The sequence below is a fragment of the Xiphophorus maculatus genome, chromosome 21 (genome assembly GCF_002775205.1).
Source record: "Xiphophorus maculatus strain JP 163 A chromosome 21, X_maculatus-5.0-male, whole genome shotgun sequence".
Taxonomy (NCBI): Eukaryota; Metazoa; Chordata; class Actinopteri; order Cyprinodontiformes; family Poeciliidae; genus Xiphophorus; species Xiphophorus maculatus.
The window spans coordinates 18153389-18171158 of record NC_036463.1 but is presented as its reverse complement, the minus strand read 5'-3'; the positions used below and the strand labels follow the sequence as shown (position 1 = coordinate 18171158).

Sequence of the window (17770 nt, the reverse complement as noted above, 5' to 3'; positions counted from 1 at the left end):
CAAATCTAACCCAAATCCCAGAAGTTCCGGATGAAAATAAACCAAACAAGACAGCAGGTTCGAAAGTTTCACTTTTATTCCTGATGTGAGAGTTCAGGGCTGCATTACGATGATCTACAGATCTGATACCAGTAAAGCTTCATGTCGTCTCTCCTCTCCCTTTGGTTCTGCGTCCAGTGTGAAACGATTACTTATTCCAATGCTTGCGAAGATAAAGTGCTAAGAACGTTGCAATTATGCTGCCAGTTTGAAACAGGCTACATTTTTAAAAGGCCATGTTTTTAAAAGGACACGTTATAAGTTAAACCAGCTGCAGCAAACAGAGCTGTAATGTTTTACATACATGAACAAATACACCCGCAAAGGATGTCAGGTTTAACAGTGGAAGAAACTTTAGCAAGGCACATAGAGAAGAGGTAAAGCCCAACTTGTACACAGTGGTGTTAAATCTACCGGATGGAAACCTGAGGTGGGATTAGGAAGAGAGAACTCTACAACAACTCCTCTTCCTCACTCAGCTCCATGTTGTAATAACCTCCCTCCTGTTCGGACACGCCACACTAAATGAGCTCACACAGGCGAGCAGTAGCGGCCAGCGAAGAGGACGCTCTTGGAGGGGTTGTGTCGGATGAAGAAGAGGAAGGGGTGGTCCGCGATGAAGGTGGCGGGGATCATGGCGCAGCGCAGCATCATGACGGCGGCGGTGGCAGCGGCGGCCTCGGTTCCCTCCTCGTTGACTTCCACGAAGGCCTTGTGGTAAACCTCCGACACAAACAGGTCGTTGGCCGGGGACATGCCTGTCGGAGCAGAGAGGGACCGAAACGTTTAGCTGGTACCAGAAAGGTACAGAGAGCGAGTCGGAAGAAAACAACCTGGAGACGAATCCTACCGGAAAAGTCGCTCCTTGATTGGTCGAAGGCGTCCACCATGCCCATGCTCGTCAGGACGGCCTTCATGTCGTATTTCTCCTCCAGCTTGAACCGAGGCAGGCCCACCTGCACCTCGATCATATCCATCATGTCTGGATTGGTCCAATCCATGAACTTCTCGTACGTCAGCGCCTGCTCAAGCTTGAGGTTGGACAACAAATAAAGTCAATTCCTCCAGCTCTTCTTGCACGTCGTTGTGGAGGCTTTGCAGGATTAAGTAGCTACCTTCTCCAGACCAGTTGTACCCTCCATGCTGTTGGGTAAAATGATGAGCATGCTCAGCTCCTTCCCTTTGTACGGCATCTCCAGGATCTGTAAAACAGGGGATTTTTAACAACGTGGTCTGGGTGATGGTTGTAGATTCTCCCACCGGAGCTGTGAATCTCTGCAGTTACCTGGCAGGCGACTTCTGAGATGTAGGTCAGGGGAAACTTTGATTTCATGTGCATCATCTTCACTGCCTTTTTCTCATTCTAAAGAAAAACCAAACAAAAACAAAATTGTGTACATGCAGAGGTCAGTAAAAAGATGTTACTTATGCTTACAGAAGATATAGGGATCACACAAAGTCTACATAGGTCAACAAGTTTATTAATCCTGAAAGAGTTGCCAGAAAAATACATTAAAAATCTGCTGTTGTTCCAAACAAAAACACCAAACATGGAGAAGCAGCGTTCAGCTTCTAATATGCTTTTTGTTTGTCAAAGGAAACAAACATTCAGTCAACGTTTTAGCTGATGAGGTTTTCTTCTCCACACAGACAGAGGTCAGGTTGCTGGACGGCACTGTTACCTTGTTGACTTTGAACTGAGCGTCGCGGGTGGCGTCCACCTTAAACTGCTTGTCCCAGTGGCCTTTGAAGTAGATTGCATTGACCAGCACCAGCCGGGTCATCGAGTTCACTGCATCCTGGGCCAGGATATCCTTAATTTTACCTGGTGAGAAACGATGCAAATAAACAGGTAAAAAAAAAAAAGCACATTAATTAAACAATAATATAATATATATGCGTATATATATATATATATATATATGCATAAAAAAGGCAATAAGCACAAAAATGAATTCAAAATGATTAAAAATAAATAAGCAAATAATTTAAATTAAAGAAATACACATTGACAAAAATAGCCTAATTTATCACCAAAAAAAGTCAATAGAAATATTTTGCGTACAAATTTTACATTTTAAAAGTAATGAAAAAAAATTTAAGTAGTGAAACAACTTCAAAATAAAATGCTGAAGTTGAATCAAATAGGAAAGAAAAAAGTAATCCAAGGATTATGATGGCTAAATATTGCAGAAGTGGAGGGGAATTGAAAAAAAAAATTAAAAACTGAAACTTTTTCATTTTAAATGAACAGATCCATTACTTGCTGCTTATTAATTTGTCTTTTTAATTTAATTTTTTCATAGAAAAATAATGAATTCATCGTTTTAATTTCCAAGGCTTAGTGACACATTGAGGGTTGTGTGTGCGTGTGTGTGTGTGTGTGTGTGTGTGTGTGTGTGTGTGTGTGTGTGTGTGTGTGTGTGTGTGTGTGTGTGTGTGTGATCCACCTTGTGTCTGTGTCTCCACCCAGCCGTTGATCTTGACCCTGGCTGCCTCGGCCTTTGAGTTGAAGTCCACGGTCTCCAGTTCTGCCTTGTAGTGCTTCTTGGTGCTCTCAAGGTAATCCTGAGACAAAAGCAAGCGAATGTAGATCCATGTGTCGGCTTATCCGGCGTTCCGCTTTTCTGCCCTCATGCACTGTACACAGTCTTAATGTGTACAGAAAGCCACACCCACTCAGGAACATCCACTCTTAGTGCTGAAAGGAAACCCCGCCCACCCCCACCTCCCCCATCCCAAGTCACACCTGAACAAACTGGTAGGACTGCTCGCCGTAGAGCCTGTTGGCGACATTCAGGGCATACGGAGCGTCCGACTTGTTGAGCTGGCTCAGCAGCTGGCCGAAGCTGGAGTGGAGGTCGTCCTTGACATCCAGGGTTTTCAGGGTCTGCAGATGAAAGGAAACCAGTTAGATTTACTGAACAAGAAGCAGACCAAACTAAAATATGTATATATATATTTTTTTTTTTTGAAAAAGAAAGGTTTTCATGGTCATTTTGTTTATTAAGTGATGAAAGGATTTGTTTACACTCTATAAATAGGGTCTAAACCTGCTAAAGATGTTTTAACTCATCACTTAATAGAAAAAAGACGCATTTCCGTACCATCCATAATACCAAAAGTCTTCATACCACCAACGGCTTTACATCACAACCACAAACTGCAAAGTATTTTATTCATAATAGTGTCTAATTGTGAAGTGGAAGCAAAGGATATGCAGTTATTCTTATTTTATTCACAAATAAAAATATAAAATTTGGCATGGATATGCATGTGCTTAGCTCTTTCAATTATTTCACTGCAGAATCACTTTTTTCTGGAATTATGTCTGCTGATTTCTTTGGTGTACGTTTACCACATTTACACATCTAGAGCACAAATCAAAACAGATCAAGCTCAGTCCGATTTCATCTTGCCCTGGACTTTGATTGGGCCATGTCGAGACTAAATTATACAGTTATGCAAATGGAGGCAATTTGTTGTAAAGGGATGGTTGAATAAAAATAAATGCCAGACTCAGTAAAATACATTTACAGTTGTGGTTGTAATGTGACAAAATGGGAAAATCCAAAGGGTGTCAGAATGTTTATGTGTGTAGGAATCAGTCATGAAGACCCAAATGTAGCATCAGAGAGAAAAGTACAAAATATCGTAAGCCCTTCATCCCTTTAAAATGAAAAAGAACCAAAGATCCAGATCTTAGAAGTTCTTACAGAACATAAGACCATCCCTCCACCATGTTGTTATTCCAAGTCCAAATCCTTCCTCCAGATCGCGTGTTTACTGTGCAACCAAAAATTAAACTCATTGAACTCCAATGGCCTGGCACTGCAGTTTTGCAGTAAGACACTAGTCATTTTTCCACTGTCACAGCTACACCAGTAAGAGGAAACGAGTTTTGCCCATTTTAGTGTAATGGGAAGCGGCAGATGAAAAAAGCCCAACAACGCAGCGTCGTGTAAAAACAAAAGGACTCTGGAATGTTGGACGCATTCACAAACTTCCAAGTTGCCTCTTTCACCTTCTGTTTCCTTCCTGGATTATTTAATGGCGGCGCCACAAATGGCAGCAGGAGAGCAACAGAAGAGAAAGAGGGCAGCAGAATGTGAAGTAAACTCTCCTCCAAGGACCACATGTTAGCACCCAGACCCTTTGTTAGTAGTAGTATCAGGTAACAACTCCTCTTTTGTTGCTTTTTTTTAAACCACCTTTAGCAGCTGTGGTGGCAGTTTGGCTTGAGCTTTCTGTTGCATCTGCACCTGCGCCTGCGGCGGTCCCGCTTGCTTCATCTTTTGCGCCTTAGTGAAGCACAGAACCTGGAGGCGACATTTGGGATACTTACTGTCAAAGCCGGACATGACCGACCTGCAGCTGGAACCGTTTCGTCTGTCAAATCAGTGGCGCGGTACTGTCATGAGGCTCACAAGAAGTTAAATATTTTTACATTTATTCACATTTCCTTATGACGGAGCACTACGGCCATGCTAAGAAAAAAGAATTGCGACTTTTCGCCATCGAAGTGTTACGACTTTTCCCTCATGCGAGTTCATTCTCGCAATTTCATTTTTTCCTAGTACGGCCCGAATCCTCCGTCTGCATCAAGGCTCTGGGTTTGTAATAAGAGATGGAGAAGTGCTGCCAGCTGCACCTACTCAGGACAGCCCAGGGTAAATCCTCATAAAAACCTCGACAGAGTCTGAGCACGATGGCTGATTATTGGCGCTGACAGCAGGAGATAAACAGATGATTCATCGTTTAAAGCGTCTTTCACAACCCGGAGAGACTCCACTCTGAATTCCCACTCCTATCAAATTCAACGCAGTTTAATCAGAGAGGAAAGTTCAAGTTGGATAGAGCACTGTGTCACGAAAAGGTAAATGTAGACGTTATGGTCTGGTTGCTTCATGACAGGACGAAACGTAGGTTTACTAATCGGCTCCACACCGAGTTCTCCAGGAATGTAGCCGCTGATTTACTGTACAAACAAAGACAAAACCGGGATGACTGAATAGGGACGGGTCAGTTAATGCGGTCAAGGAAAATGAAAGTCTTAAAAAACCCCAAAGATCTTCTGTAAAAAAAAAAATTAAAAATAAACAAATAAAAAGCTTAAAAAGTTATTTTAGTGAGATGCTGAAGTGAGTTTGATTTTCTCTGACTCAGTTTGTATTTGTTCAGGCCGCCTGCCTGCCTGAGCAAATACACCAACCAGTTTCTTAAACTATATAGAGAATAGAAAGCAAATATGTCACATATTTAGCCAACATAAAAAAATAAATAAATAAAATCTTTCAAACCGAGTTGTACAATTTAACATTTGCTGAAATACTGGCAAAGACTTACATATCCAGAGCAGTAACACTTGTATAACAATCAACATTTGACAAACTTTAAATATCATCACTAAAATGTAAGATAAGACTGGGATAGGCCGGGGGGTTTTTGTTGTTGTTTTGGGTTTTTTTAAGCTACTGGCTTGGTTTTCCAAGCTGGACTGAGTTATCAACATGATGTTTGGTGACGGTCGGTTCCAGAGTTCCTGCAGCTAAATCCGAACATGTCTGTGGTTGGTGCAGAGTCAGAGTCAGCCTGCTGCCAGGGACTCAACAAACCGAGGGATTTCTCAGCTAAATGACACATTCCTCCACAGCTGACTCATCTTTCCAGTCCAGCCTCTCAGCCACTCCCTCTTACTCAGCAGCATTGCGTGGCAACGAGCGTCTCCATAACAACCTCTGGCATACAGTGTGAAATGCCTTAGATGCACAATAGGAAGTGTTTCGCCAGCGCTCAGCTTTATTTGAGAGATTTCAACGTGCATGAGCAGGAAGTTTATCATCATCCCTATTAAGTTGGTTCCCTAGTTCCCTCCTTCACAACAGAGGGATGTTATTTGATGTGTGGGGAAAAATAAAAAGCTCCTTTATGTCGAAGAAAAAAAAAATCTGTTTAAAAACACATTGACTAGCTGCTCTGATTAATAAATTCATTGCTAATGTGTCTCTAATCCTGAACAACCAGATAAGAAAACAAACATACACAATGAAAACCTGCAAGTTAATTCACAAACCCCTGACTGGAACAAAACACTTTAAAGTTTTACAGTGAGCATGTTGCTATGATAACAGCACTGATTTACACCGGATGGAGTCGTTTCTTTAACCTGAGCTACAGGGCAGATTATGGGTGAGGCCCTGCTCCTCCCATTTACTAACATTTACCAACTTGACTTAACTGGGTGTGGTTTGGCTTCTGCGGTCCCAGGTTGTTAGCCGCCACATAAACCCTCTGTTACCAACTTTCACCTGAATTTCATCCACCTCTCCTGGAAAATAGCCCCTGAATCTTTCTGCTAAAGTGGAAAAACCCGCTAACGAATAGAGACTAATGCTCCGTTTATTCTCGTATGGTTAGTAGGAACTCCATCGCTGCCGAATCAACAACGTCGGCAGAGAGTTTTCACTTCAGTCATTAAATAATTAGATGACTAAATGCGAATGTGCCGGCTTACTAAAATGGCGGTCGGTGTTCGTGCAGACTGAACTTTGAGAAGGACCGCTCATAAAAACGGTTGGGCATATCTGCTGCACCTAATGAGACCTGATAACCACAGTTAAACATCTACAGGCATTATCCTGTTCCCATAGTAACGCAACCACAGATTTGACCCACATAAAAATAAAAAACTAGATTATTCCTGCTAATGGGAAGAGAACAGAACAAGAAGGAGTTTCCCAAAGCTTGGTTTTGCTCCATATTAAACTCAATGCTTAATGATAAAAGAATAGTTCAAAGTTTTCAAATTAAGGATTTGTCTAAAGGTGATACGCAGACAGCGCCTAGCATGAGGTAGGTAACCCTTTTGGCGTCTTTATTCTGGATAAATCCAGATTAGCCCAGACTTGTAGGGGGAAGCAAGCGGTTAGCCTGAGAGGATTTTTATCATCCTAGAAAATCTCTAATCCCAAAAACATCTCAGAAGTTCAGACAGATGCAGTTTTATGAACCTTTTAACGGTTTATTATCCACTCAGAGGCTGATTATTTAATTCCTGTTCCCTTCCTGCGTGACGTTAAACCATCATGATATTCTTGCTTTTAATAATGCTAACTTCACCGCAACTACCCGTCCACAAGAAAATTGATATTTCCAGTTGCCTTGGCACCCATGGTCCGTTTACAAACGGGCACTGTGTCCTCCACAAGAAGAGAAAAAGACACAATTTGTGGTGCATATTGACTGCGCGTTTGGAGATCCTTACAGATAGATGTCTGCTTTGTACATAACACATCATCATTTTTCCTCTAGCATCCGCCTCTTTTGATCAATTACAGAGAAACTTTGAGCTACACTCGCAACAGCTAAAATAAATGAAGACAAAACGAGAGTTTTTTTCCTTGCAGGTAGTTCCTTATAATCTTTTAACAAAACCTCACTTCAACATTTCCGAACCTTTACTGTTTTCGCACTGCCTCGGTGGGGCTGAGTAAATCAAAAAACAAAAACGTGAGGAAATGTGTCACTGGTGTGCCAATAAAAAGAAAAGCTACTCTCATGAATGCTAACAATGTTGACAGTTTAAAGAGGTGGGGTGCGTGTTTCACTAACTGTACCTCCGACATCTGAGCGGCTGTGTTTCCTCTGGCTCCCAGCAGCACCATGGCCAGAGCCGAGGAGATGCTGAAAGGAGAGAAGAAGACGTTTGCGGTGTTGTCTTTGTCCCCCAGCTTTTTGAGCAGAGCCAGAGAGAAGCTGGTGTTGGCTGAAGCCAGAGGAGTCACTGCTGCTGCTGCTGCTGCCATCGTGCCTGCAGGGCAATGAAACAAAGACGGAGGTTATTAATTTAGAACATTGTCGGGTTTTATTCTTCTTTGAAGTCAAACTCCCAAAACAAAAACTAGCTGCAATAAACAGAACAAGCTCAGCAATATAAAGGTGAATGCTAAAACTGCAAGCGGAGGCTGCAAATGACTTCAAAACAACGACTGAGAGCTTTTTAAGCTGCAACACTAAAAGGTCTGAAAGCGCAGTAAAATCGTTACGACGGCATTCATTAGTTCTGGGTGTTTCGCTGGGAAACCAGGAACGTCGCGTCTCACAGACTGAACGACACAAGCTGCACTCACTGTCAGACGCTTGTCGTGTAGAAAGAGTTGGGTCACATGAAGAATGCTGGTTGAAGCGCAGGTTTTTTATCTGACACGAGGACACACCCCGTCAAACAAAAAAATTATGAACTTCCGCAAATGTCCTGACTACGGAAGCCGAGGGGATAGAGATAAAAAGCTTCGGCGTGAGCGGAGAAAATGTTTTCCTATACTACTATTACTACTACTGCTACTACTACTAATAATAATAACAACAAGCGTTATCTTGTAGTTTTAACAGTAGTTAGCTCTTTTTCAGGAAAAATAACATAAATAGCCAAAAGCTAAATAATATTGTATGGAAACCCGTTTCCGTCACTCTATTAAAAAAAAAAAGTCAATATAATTAGATAGTATTTCAATATATTGGGACTCTACTAATAAAATAAATATTACTGTAGAAATTTTGTTTATCTGTACAAAATAAGTTGCCACAATACATAGCATGACACTAACCTTTTAATATGTTTATAACTTTGAATTGTGATTCAGTCAAGGGGACAATGAATGCTTAGAGGATGCAAAATACATTTTTAGTTTAAGTTTTGAGACAGAATTGATTTTTAATCACAGATTTTTGTACGTTTTCAGTGTTTTACTTTGATGTGAATTGAGGACAGTGTGACTTTGTGGGTGTGTTTGTGTCCCAACTTTTTTTTTTTCAAAGTTTTTGTTTTTATTACAAATATCTCCACATAACAACCTTGGATACTTTATGTTCTAACAGGTCAATTTTATTTCAGTATACCTCCTTTCCTGCAGCACTTTTTTTGGTCACACTTAAATCATCAAAAGATATATATATATATTTCAGCTATGAAGACAACCAGAGAAAAACACAAAAAGCATTTTAAAATTATTAAGGCATAAAAAGTTAGCCAAAAGATTAGCACCTATGTGGAAAGGCAAACTGCCCCCTGAGCTAAATAACTGACAGTGCTACACTTGGTGGCATCTTAAAGTCACAGACTGGATGTCCCACATTTATCAGTTTCAAGACTAAAATCAATCAATAAGAGACAACACCTTTATTCTCACAAAATACTATCCCACATGTGTTGAGGTCGCACACGCCCAGGTTGCGCAGCAGCTTCTCTGAGAAATCAGATCTTTCTTTGTTTCTTGGAGCTAATTTGTGGGTGTGGTGGAGGGCTAGGTCACCCCTTCAAGCCTTTGTTTCCATATGATAAATTGAACATATCATAAAAAATAAATCCGTGAAGCTTAAAGTCGGATCTCTGACTGAGAAAAACCAACAAACTTCTCATTCAGTCAATGGATTGTTTGAACAAATCAACTGAAATGTTTCACTTTTTTAAAAATAAAAAGCTCAATGAATGTTTATTTATAGCTATTGGCCAACTAATGAGCAAACTGTGACGCATTTAGTGTATAAAGGAAAATTTACCCTATACTGAAAAAACCAATGGGTAAGATTTACTAAAAAAAAAAAATCCTACAGACAATCAAGAAAATTTAAAATGTTCAAAGAAAATTTAAAGAACACAAATTCAAGTATACCTTACTCATTTATATCTAGTAAATTATACTAAGCACAAAGCTCAAGACTTTTGAATAAATTAGGTACATTTTGCTTAATCTAAAATCAAAATAAGTAAAATTGATAGCCTTAAGGTTACTTATTTATATTTAGATGCTTTGATCATCCTCAATTTCTTTATATAAAAGTACCAGACAATACATTTATGACAAATCACTTTCCAAACACGTTTGAAGTTATTTTTTTTACCCATAAATTAATAAAACTCTGCATATTCAATGCATATTCTTTTATCTCTAACTGACACCATTCCAACTCCACAAACTAAAGATATCAATGCAACATGAAACATACAGCATTAAATTATGAATTTACATATATTTATGCATTTGGCAAAAATCTGCTATAACAAATAGCAGAATATTGTTGCTTCATAAAACACGTGCAAAAACACAAAAAATATACATAAAGATATAGAAAGAGAGAGAAAAAAAAGGTTTCAATCTACAGTTCAACACGGTTTCTAAAGAAAATAAAAGTGGCGAATACTGAATACAGATACTCTTGAATCGTCAATGTTCTCTTTGCACCTCTTCAGATGATTTTAACTCTGAGACCTGGAGGCCCAGGTCTGGTGCTGCCGATGCCAGACTATGTTGCAAAGAACAAATGGCAAACATGACATGAAAATAATCATGAACCGCCGGTGTGATCTGTCCCTGTGAAGACGGATTTCATCCACCCAACCACACCTCCGCCTCTTCACAGAAAGCTGGGAACCAAGCAGGAACAAATGAGTAACCACCCGACAAAGGTAGGCTTTCACCACGCGCCAGGGTTTTTAATAAGCTTTCTTTTAACATTTGATTAGAAGCAGCGAAATTAATACATGTTTATGTAAAATACATCTAAATGAAACCTTTTGGTCAACATGAGCTCGCTCAGGTGTTGGTCACTGTTGAAGAAACACTCACACTTCTAATGTGCCATTTTGACCTAGAAAGTCAAAATGGCAGAAACTTAAAAATAAAAAAAAGAAGAAGAGAAAAAACGCAAATTCAGCAGAAAGTTCCAGTTGCGAAGAGTCAGCTACTTTAAGGTGACTAAGGTTATTTAGGTGTGAATGTTGGGAGTGAATTACGGAAAGTGATTTTCTGTATTTCACTCCATGATGCAATGAACTGCTCAGACAAGCCCACGCATAGAAACTTGCATAAGCAATACAAGTTAAAAATGGCAACTTTTTTTTTTTTTTTTTTTTTTGGCTAATGTTATATTTCAAGACAACAACACATTTCTCCTCACTCCAAATAGCAGTTTTTAAAAACAAACTAAACTTTTTTTTTTTTTTTACAAAAACATTACTAAATAACATATCTCTATGTTCAGTACAGTTTACTGTCTACACCGCCACCTACTGTCCATGCATGTGTGACCTTGTAGACTCCACCTACCATATTCGTTTTAATTTCGTATTATGCAAAAATAACAATAATCCAATGTTACGATGACATCACAGAATGATGTAATTCTACCGTATTAAAATATATACGTGTCTGTTGATCCAAAAAATAAGCAGAAATGAAGATATTTTTTTTGCACTGGCAATTAGTCTTCTAAATCAGATGATCACGTATTTATTCACTCTACTTTATAAGAATTGCATCTCACAACATAGTTACTGAGATTCTTACAGCCTTTTATTGCTCATGGATTTTCCACACTTTTGTCTAGACAACAAAAAGTTTGACAACTAAAAAAAAAAATATTTTAAAAATGTAGAATGTAGTCCATAGAAAATGCTCAAAGATATGGCAACAAGTTCTGGCACGACAAAGGAAATCATTAAAAATAAAAAAAATAACGCCCTATCATTATGTCACTTTGAACCAGAGGGAATACAGACGATGTCACGGTTTCTGTCAGTACACCCAGGGAATGACCATCTCTTCGTGCCAGTCTTAAGAAATTTACAATTTTGGCAGCTTAACGCTTGAAAACAATTAAACATGTGCATTCAAATAAGTTCATCTCCACCTAATGGTTAACATTTACTCCAGTGCAAACATAGATTGCCAAGATGAATTTCGGCACAAGCTTTGGAAAAGGACTCGGTGACCTTTGTAAAAGTGCAATCTTGTGTACGACAGCAATGTAGTGTGGCCGCTGTCGTGGTCATTTTATGGGGTGTAGAGTGTGCTGGTGAGAATTTTTGGCCATTGGTTATTAGTTTGACTATGAAGAATTTGATTGCTTGCTCAGGAGGCGACTCGTCCATGTTGAACCAGGAGGACATCTAGAAGTGGCAGGACTTTAGCCCTCGAAGACTGGAGTTTAGTAGCCCGCCTGCTCCAAAGGTCATAGAGTGTGCTAGGGGGAGCAGAAGCGTCCAGCGAAGAGAATGGTCTTAGTGATTCGATGACGAATGAAGAACAGGAAGGGGTGGTCTGCAGTGAAGAAGGTAACACTATCTGCCACCAAACCACCTGTGGCAGCAGCAGCTTCAGTTCCTTCTTCGTTCACTTCTACAAAAGCCTTGTGGGAGACTTGTGACAAAAAGAGCCCTTTGTTGCTTGACATTCCTGTCACAGACAAGAGAAGAGACGTTCCAGGATTACAGGCCACAGCTGTAGGAATACATCTAACCAAAAGTAGATATCAGTATTCAAAAAACAAAAGAGCTGCTTTTATCACAGAGTGTGCTTCCATGAAGGAATACTACAGATAAAGGGAACAATTTGGGTGACATGTTCAGATTTGAGGTCCAAATGCTATGGGCTGAGCCTTTCTTTTTCCAATTGAGGTTCTAAAGGAATATGCTTACAGCCTTTCACGGCTGCTCACCTTCACCGTTTAGCCCACTTACAGCCGGTGACGCTCATTTGAGGAACGTCAAAACTAAAGCAAGCTACGGAAACAGTACATGTGTTCACGTACCTGACGGGCCTGTTAGCTACTGCTTCCACTACCAACGATGCCTGACGGGTATATGACAGAAAGCACTCAGTAGCTGTGTTTCCATTAACCATCAAATTGTGCAAATTGAAATTAGGAGAATAAATGGAAACATGCCAGCTTAGTAAAAAAAGTTTTTGATAAAGTGTTTTTGCGATACCATTAGATTATTTTATTGTTGTCGTTGTACTAAAATAGATGTGTTGTGCAGAACTGCGTAAAAAAAGGAAACGCCTTTTTTACCTCACACGAGTCACATGAATAACCGCCGTATGTTACTACTGCCGAAAACCACAAAGAAGACAACAGGAAAAAGTAGGAGGATAATGTTTGTTTGTTTGTTTGTTTTACGTTGTGCTGCTAGCTCCACCAGAGCTCTCACAGCAGCTCATAAAAGTTGTGTCATTGGAAAGTGTTAAATCAATAGCTCTTCTGTAAAATCACCCACTACAATTTATCCAAAACGCCCCATATAGCCCCTCCCAAGTGTAAGTGTTTTGTCACTCCATCCCTTTAATAAGACGCCGACGTCTCCTCTGACGGCTGATAGATGATGAGCGCCAGCGCCATGGCTGAATTATGAACACATCCCATGCAACTGTTTGTTGCTGCCATTATTTTGAATGACTTATCACATGGACTAGCTAATTCACGCATGATTTTAATATAATTTCTTATTTAGTGGAAGCGCCGCAGTCATGAAATTCTGCTTCTTTTTATTTTTATTTTACATTAGCAAAGATTTGCGCACATTTGTAATGTTAACGCAGATAACGTTAGCACGATCTGAGAAGAAGACACCTTCATGAAAGAAGTAGGTACAGCCTCAATCGAGGCTGTACCGGCGCTGTGAGGCCTGATGCTCAGGTGAGAGCCGCGGTACCGTGTCTTTGTATCAAAGTGATGGGGACTGGCCTATTGAGAGCAGAGGAACACAGTGAGGCTCCGTATTTTTCTCTCTGTCTGTTCAATTTAAACTCTAGTAGTGGAATGGCTTACTAACCTCAAAATCAGAAGTTGCATTGATGGGATAAGGGTGTGGGGTTATGCCCCTCATCAGCAAGGAAATTTTTTTAAAAAAAGTAACCGAAAAAGTTTTATGTAGCTTAAATTTCAGGCTGATATTTTCCGTCACCAACAAGTCCATTTTGAAAGCAATAGCCTTGATCATGATTTGACAGCGTAAGGGCCTAGTTCTGGGCCCCACTCCCCCTATAGTCAATTTAACTACATCTGAAACATCTCAGTCTCCTGCCACATGTCTCACCAGAGAAGTCGCACTTCGTCTCATGAAAGGCGTCCACCATGCCCATGCTGCTCAGGACTCTGTTCAAGTCATACTTCTCCTCCAGCTTGAATCGAGGCATCTTCACGATAATCTCACCGCTTTCCATCTCACGTGGATGAGTCCACTCCATGAACGTCTCGTACGTCAGGAGATCCTCCAGCTGATCAGGTGATAAATCGATCATTACATGTGTCATGGTGAGGTTTAATCAGTCTGTGAGGCACAGAGAGCCCTACCTTCTTCAGACCCGTTTCGTTATCTTCTATCTGTCTTGGTAAAAAGATGAGCATGCTCAGCGCTTTCCCTTCATAGGGAATCTCCAGAATCTGCCCACGAAAAGGTGCAAGGCATTACAGAGAAGTACAGGCTCTCAAATATGCTTGATTCATAGTAACTCGCCACATAAAGTTTGGTTATTTTCCTACTGAGCAAGTTCAGTCAGGCGATTTGAGTTCTACTGCTGCTTTACATGTTACCCACTTCCCAACTGGAGCAGATGATGAAAGATGCTAAATTCTCTGCCTCGCTTCACATATCTCTGATTACATCATTTCAGCTTCCACCTGTGAGCTCCAAGGTCAGTAATACCTCACAGCTGGCTTCATCAATGGAGGCATGGTTGAAGTGGCTTTTAAGTTCCATCATCTGAACGGGTTTTGTGTCTTTCTGTGGACAAACACAGGAACAGCTCATTGACCTACAAAAAAGGACAATACCTTTCAGGATGAGTTAAGTTAGATCAATAATTGGGCAAAAATCCAATGTTTTTTTCAATTGTGTTGGAGAAGTTTGAGCACTTTATGATTCTGGTTGCTCATTTGTTTGGGGGATGACAATACTACAGAGACCACAACGATAGGACTATGGAGATCAGGGCACTTCCTTGAAGGTGATTAATGTCTAGTGGTTAAATTTTGTGCTGGTCTCCGATGTAAAACAAGCTTAAGGGGCCATTTAGCAGATGAATGCAAGCAGCTGGACACGGAAACTCCTCATTAAATAACTGACGTTTGGGATATGGAGCATCACCTTACTAGCAGGAAATGCTCTTGAGTTGAAGTGTGAGGTTGTGCTACACCAGATTAATAAAGTTGGAGTCACTTTGACTCACAGGTTGGGCTCTGAAACCTAACGCCTGAAGAGGGGCTGGACTTCCTCCCAAGGAGACAGTTTCCCAGGGAGACAGGTATACCTGTAAATATTATATATTGAGAGGATACTTAGCCAGCACTTTGGTGGTAGAGGTGGCAGGGGTATGGGATCTCCATAATCATCTCCACGTCAGAGCTAAAGTGTACTTGGCACAAGGCCAGCTGACGGTTTTTTACCAATTGCTTCAATCATATCACCAGACCTTTGGAGTTCTGTCTTGAGTACTTGGTAAAGAATAGGGTGGAGGCGTCAAATGATCACAACCTTGTAGTTAGATCATTTCGGGGGATGAGGTTGGTGGACAGAAGCTCTAAGACTGAAGCTTCTGGTACTTATCACCCAATGGATTTAGTTCCTTCTTACCACCTCAAGTTTGTACATTTCTTTGGACAGACCTAGAAAACCCTGGAAGAACTGTATAGAGATTCTTTGTAGCCTGGGAACACGATGGAGTAATCCCTCCACATTAACATAGTCGTTTCACATCACAGTTACTATAAAAGCAAGATTATTATTTTGCACAGCAATGATAAAGACCTACATATTGAGAAAATAATCTGTATTGGTGATCATTGTTACCTTGTTGAGTCTAAACTGAACCTCACGGGTATTTGATCTCTGGAAGGCCGCATTCCAGTTGCCTTTGAAGTACATGGCATTAACCAGCACCATCTTGGTCATGTCGTTCACCATGCCCTTAACCACCATGTCCTTGATTTTACCTGACGACAACATGAGCAGAACATGGGTCAGATGAGAATCAGCACTGCAAACACAGCCTAATTAACAAAATCACAATTACACACTGTTCCACTAGATGGAGCTAATGACCTTCAGAGTTCTTAATCATCGTTGTATTTTTATCTGTGGTTTTTATGAATACTGTACAGCACTTTTGGCTCAGTTAATACCTGTTTGAAAGTGCTTTATAAATAAATTGACATTGGGTTAGTTGGGGTCATCAACTGATGGTGTGTGTGTCAGTGTGTGTGATCCACCTTGTGTCTTCTCCTCCACCCAGTTGTTGATCCTGACCCTGGCTTCCTCACATTTGGTTTTGAAGTCCACAGCCTCCAGCTCTGAGTCGTAGTGAGTTTTTGTTTGGGTTAAAAACTCCTAGAAGAACAAACAGAAGACCCATGAATTCATCCTAAAAACAACTGCCTAGAATCACTACTGTACTTACTGACTATGTAGGATGAATAATTTTACTGATTTCCTACTGTTACAGAATCTGTCCATAAAATTGTATTTGGTATGTTTCATACATGAAACAATTTAAACTGACACATGTACCCTGACAGATTAGCTAGTTGTGGTGAGAAAACCTGTTAGAAGTGTACCCAATAAAGCACATAGTGAATATATTTGGTAATGAAAATGTGTATTATTACTCTCTCACCTGCAGAAAGCTGTAGGACTTCTCTCCAAACAGTCTGTTGGCAACACTGAGAACAAACTTAGCGTCCGGCTTGTTGAGCTCACTCCGTGTTTTGGCAAACAGAATGTGGACATCATCCTGACAGTTCTGGGTTTTTAAGCACTGTGGAGACAGAAGACGGGGGTGGTTACAAGACGACATGTTGAAAAAAAAGAAAGGTCATTGTAACATTGTCATAAGCTTTTGGGTTAGCTACTAGCTAGCAAATGACTGAAAAATAGAGCTCTGTACAAGATAACACAGACCAGAAATCAAAGTACGAGATCACCTCTGATATCTGAGTGGCTGTGTCTCCTCTGGCTCCCAGCATCACCATAGCCAGAGCTGAAGAGATGCTGAAAGGAGAGAAGAAGATGTTTGCAGTCTTCTTGTCCTCACTCAGCTTTCTGAGCAGAGCCAGAGAGAAGGTGGTGTTGGGCTTGGAGAGAGGAATGGAGGCGGCCATTGTTTCTGAAGTAAACCAAGGATAGATCAGTCATTTTCAAGCTGCATGACTTTGTTCAGACTAGTTTTCATTCCTCCCTCTATGGTGAGTCTCTACTGACATATTAGTCATCCACACTTTCTAACACAGTCAGTGTAAAATGAAACTTATCCGAGTGTGACCAGATCCCATTCACGTAATAAATGTTTAGCCATTAAACAGCACAATTTTTATATTCCCAAGAGAAGGAAAACTTTACTTACTGAAAGATCCGTGGTTGTCTTGACGCGATCAGTACTGTTTCTGCAGCAGAGAGAGAACAACTCCTTGCAGTGTCGTATTCAGGTGAGCACATTCAAGTCACCACGTGCCCTTGAAGGGAATGTGTTTTTATTTTTGTGAGTGTTGTGATTGGTCCTTTCAGGTGACATAAGTAGAGGAAACTGGTTCGTGGAACTGCCAAGCCTAAACTCCTTCAACTTCGAATTTGTGTTTTATCAGGTCCAATTTCATTTTTCAGGACAATCTTGTTTAAAAGCAGAGAATCAGATTTCTGCATAACTCTGCCCTGCAGTAATAGGGATTTTTGGGTGTGTCTAGGTAACCAGATGGGTAACTACGACCAATGACCTTTTAAAACCTTAGGTCATATTTATATTGTAGATTGACCCACTTATGAGCTCATCATTTAGAACAGCTTGGCTAAGATTGTGTCAAGAGAAGAATTGGTTCAAGCTTGTAGCAGCTCCCCAGCACTTGAATGAATCAGCCAGTCTCCACGGGTGAATTTAGTGTTTTATTTTTCTTTGATTCAAATCCA

General features: G+C 40.5%; 1 protein-coding gene across 4 annotated transcripts; it reads right to left on the bottom strand.

Annotated features, from left to right (window-relative positions):
• Nucleotides 1–58: 58 nt before the first annotated feature.
• Nucleotides 59–17315, bottom strand: LOC102221525 (leukocyte elastase inhibitor-like). 4 transcript variants are annotated; one of them, XM_014475348.2, is made up of 10 exons: nt 8169–8279; nt 7656–7849; nt 4251–4358; nt 2789–2929; nt 2490–2607; nt 1722–1864; nt 1325–1402; nt 1155–1241; nt 890–1070; nt 59–797 (listed from the first exon to the last, which is right to left on the bottom strand). In XM_014475348.2, the coding sequence occupies exons 2-10, from the start codon at nt 7842–7844 to the stop codon at nt 571–573; spliced, it is 1272 nt and encodes a 423-aa protein (XP_014330834.1). In that variant the 5' UTR covers nt 7845–7849; nt 8169–8279; the 3' UTR covers nt 59–570. The 4 variants fall into 4 exon arrangements, with proteins under 4 accessions (XP_014330834.1, XP_023182417.1, XP_005816177.1 ...); XM_023326649.1 differs by lacking the exons at nt 4251–4358; nt 7656–7849; nt 8169–8279 and adding exons at nt 16795–16976; nt 17214–17309; XM_005816120.3 differs by lacking the exon at nt 4251–4358.
• Between the last annotated feature and the right edge of the window lie 455 nt (nt 17316–17770).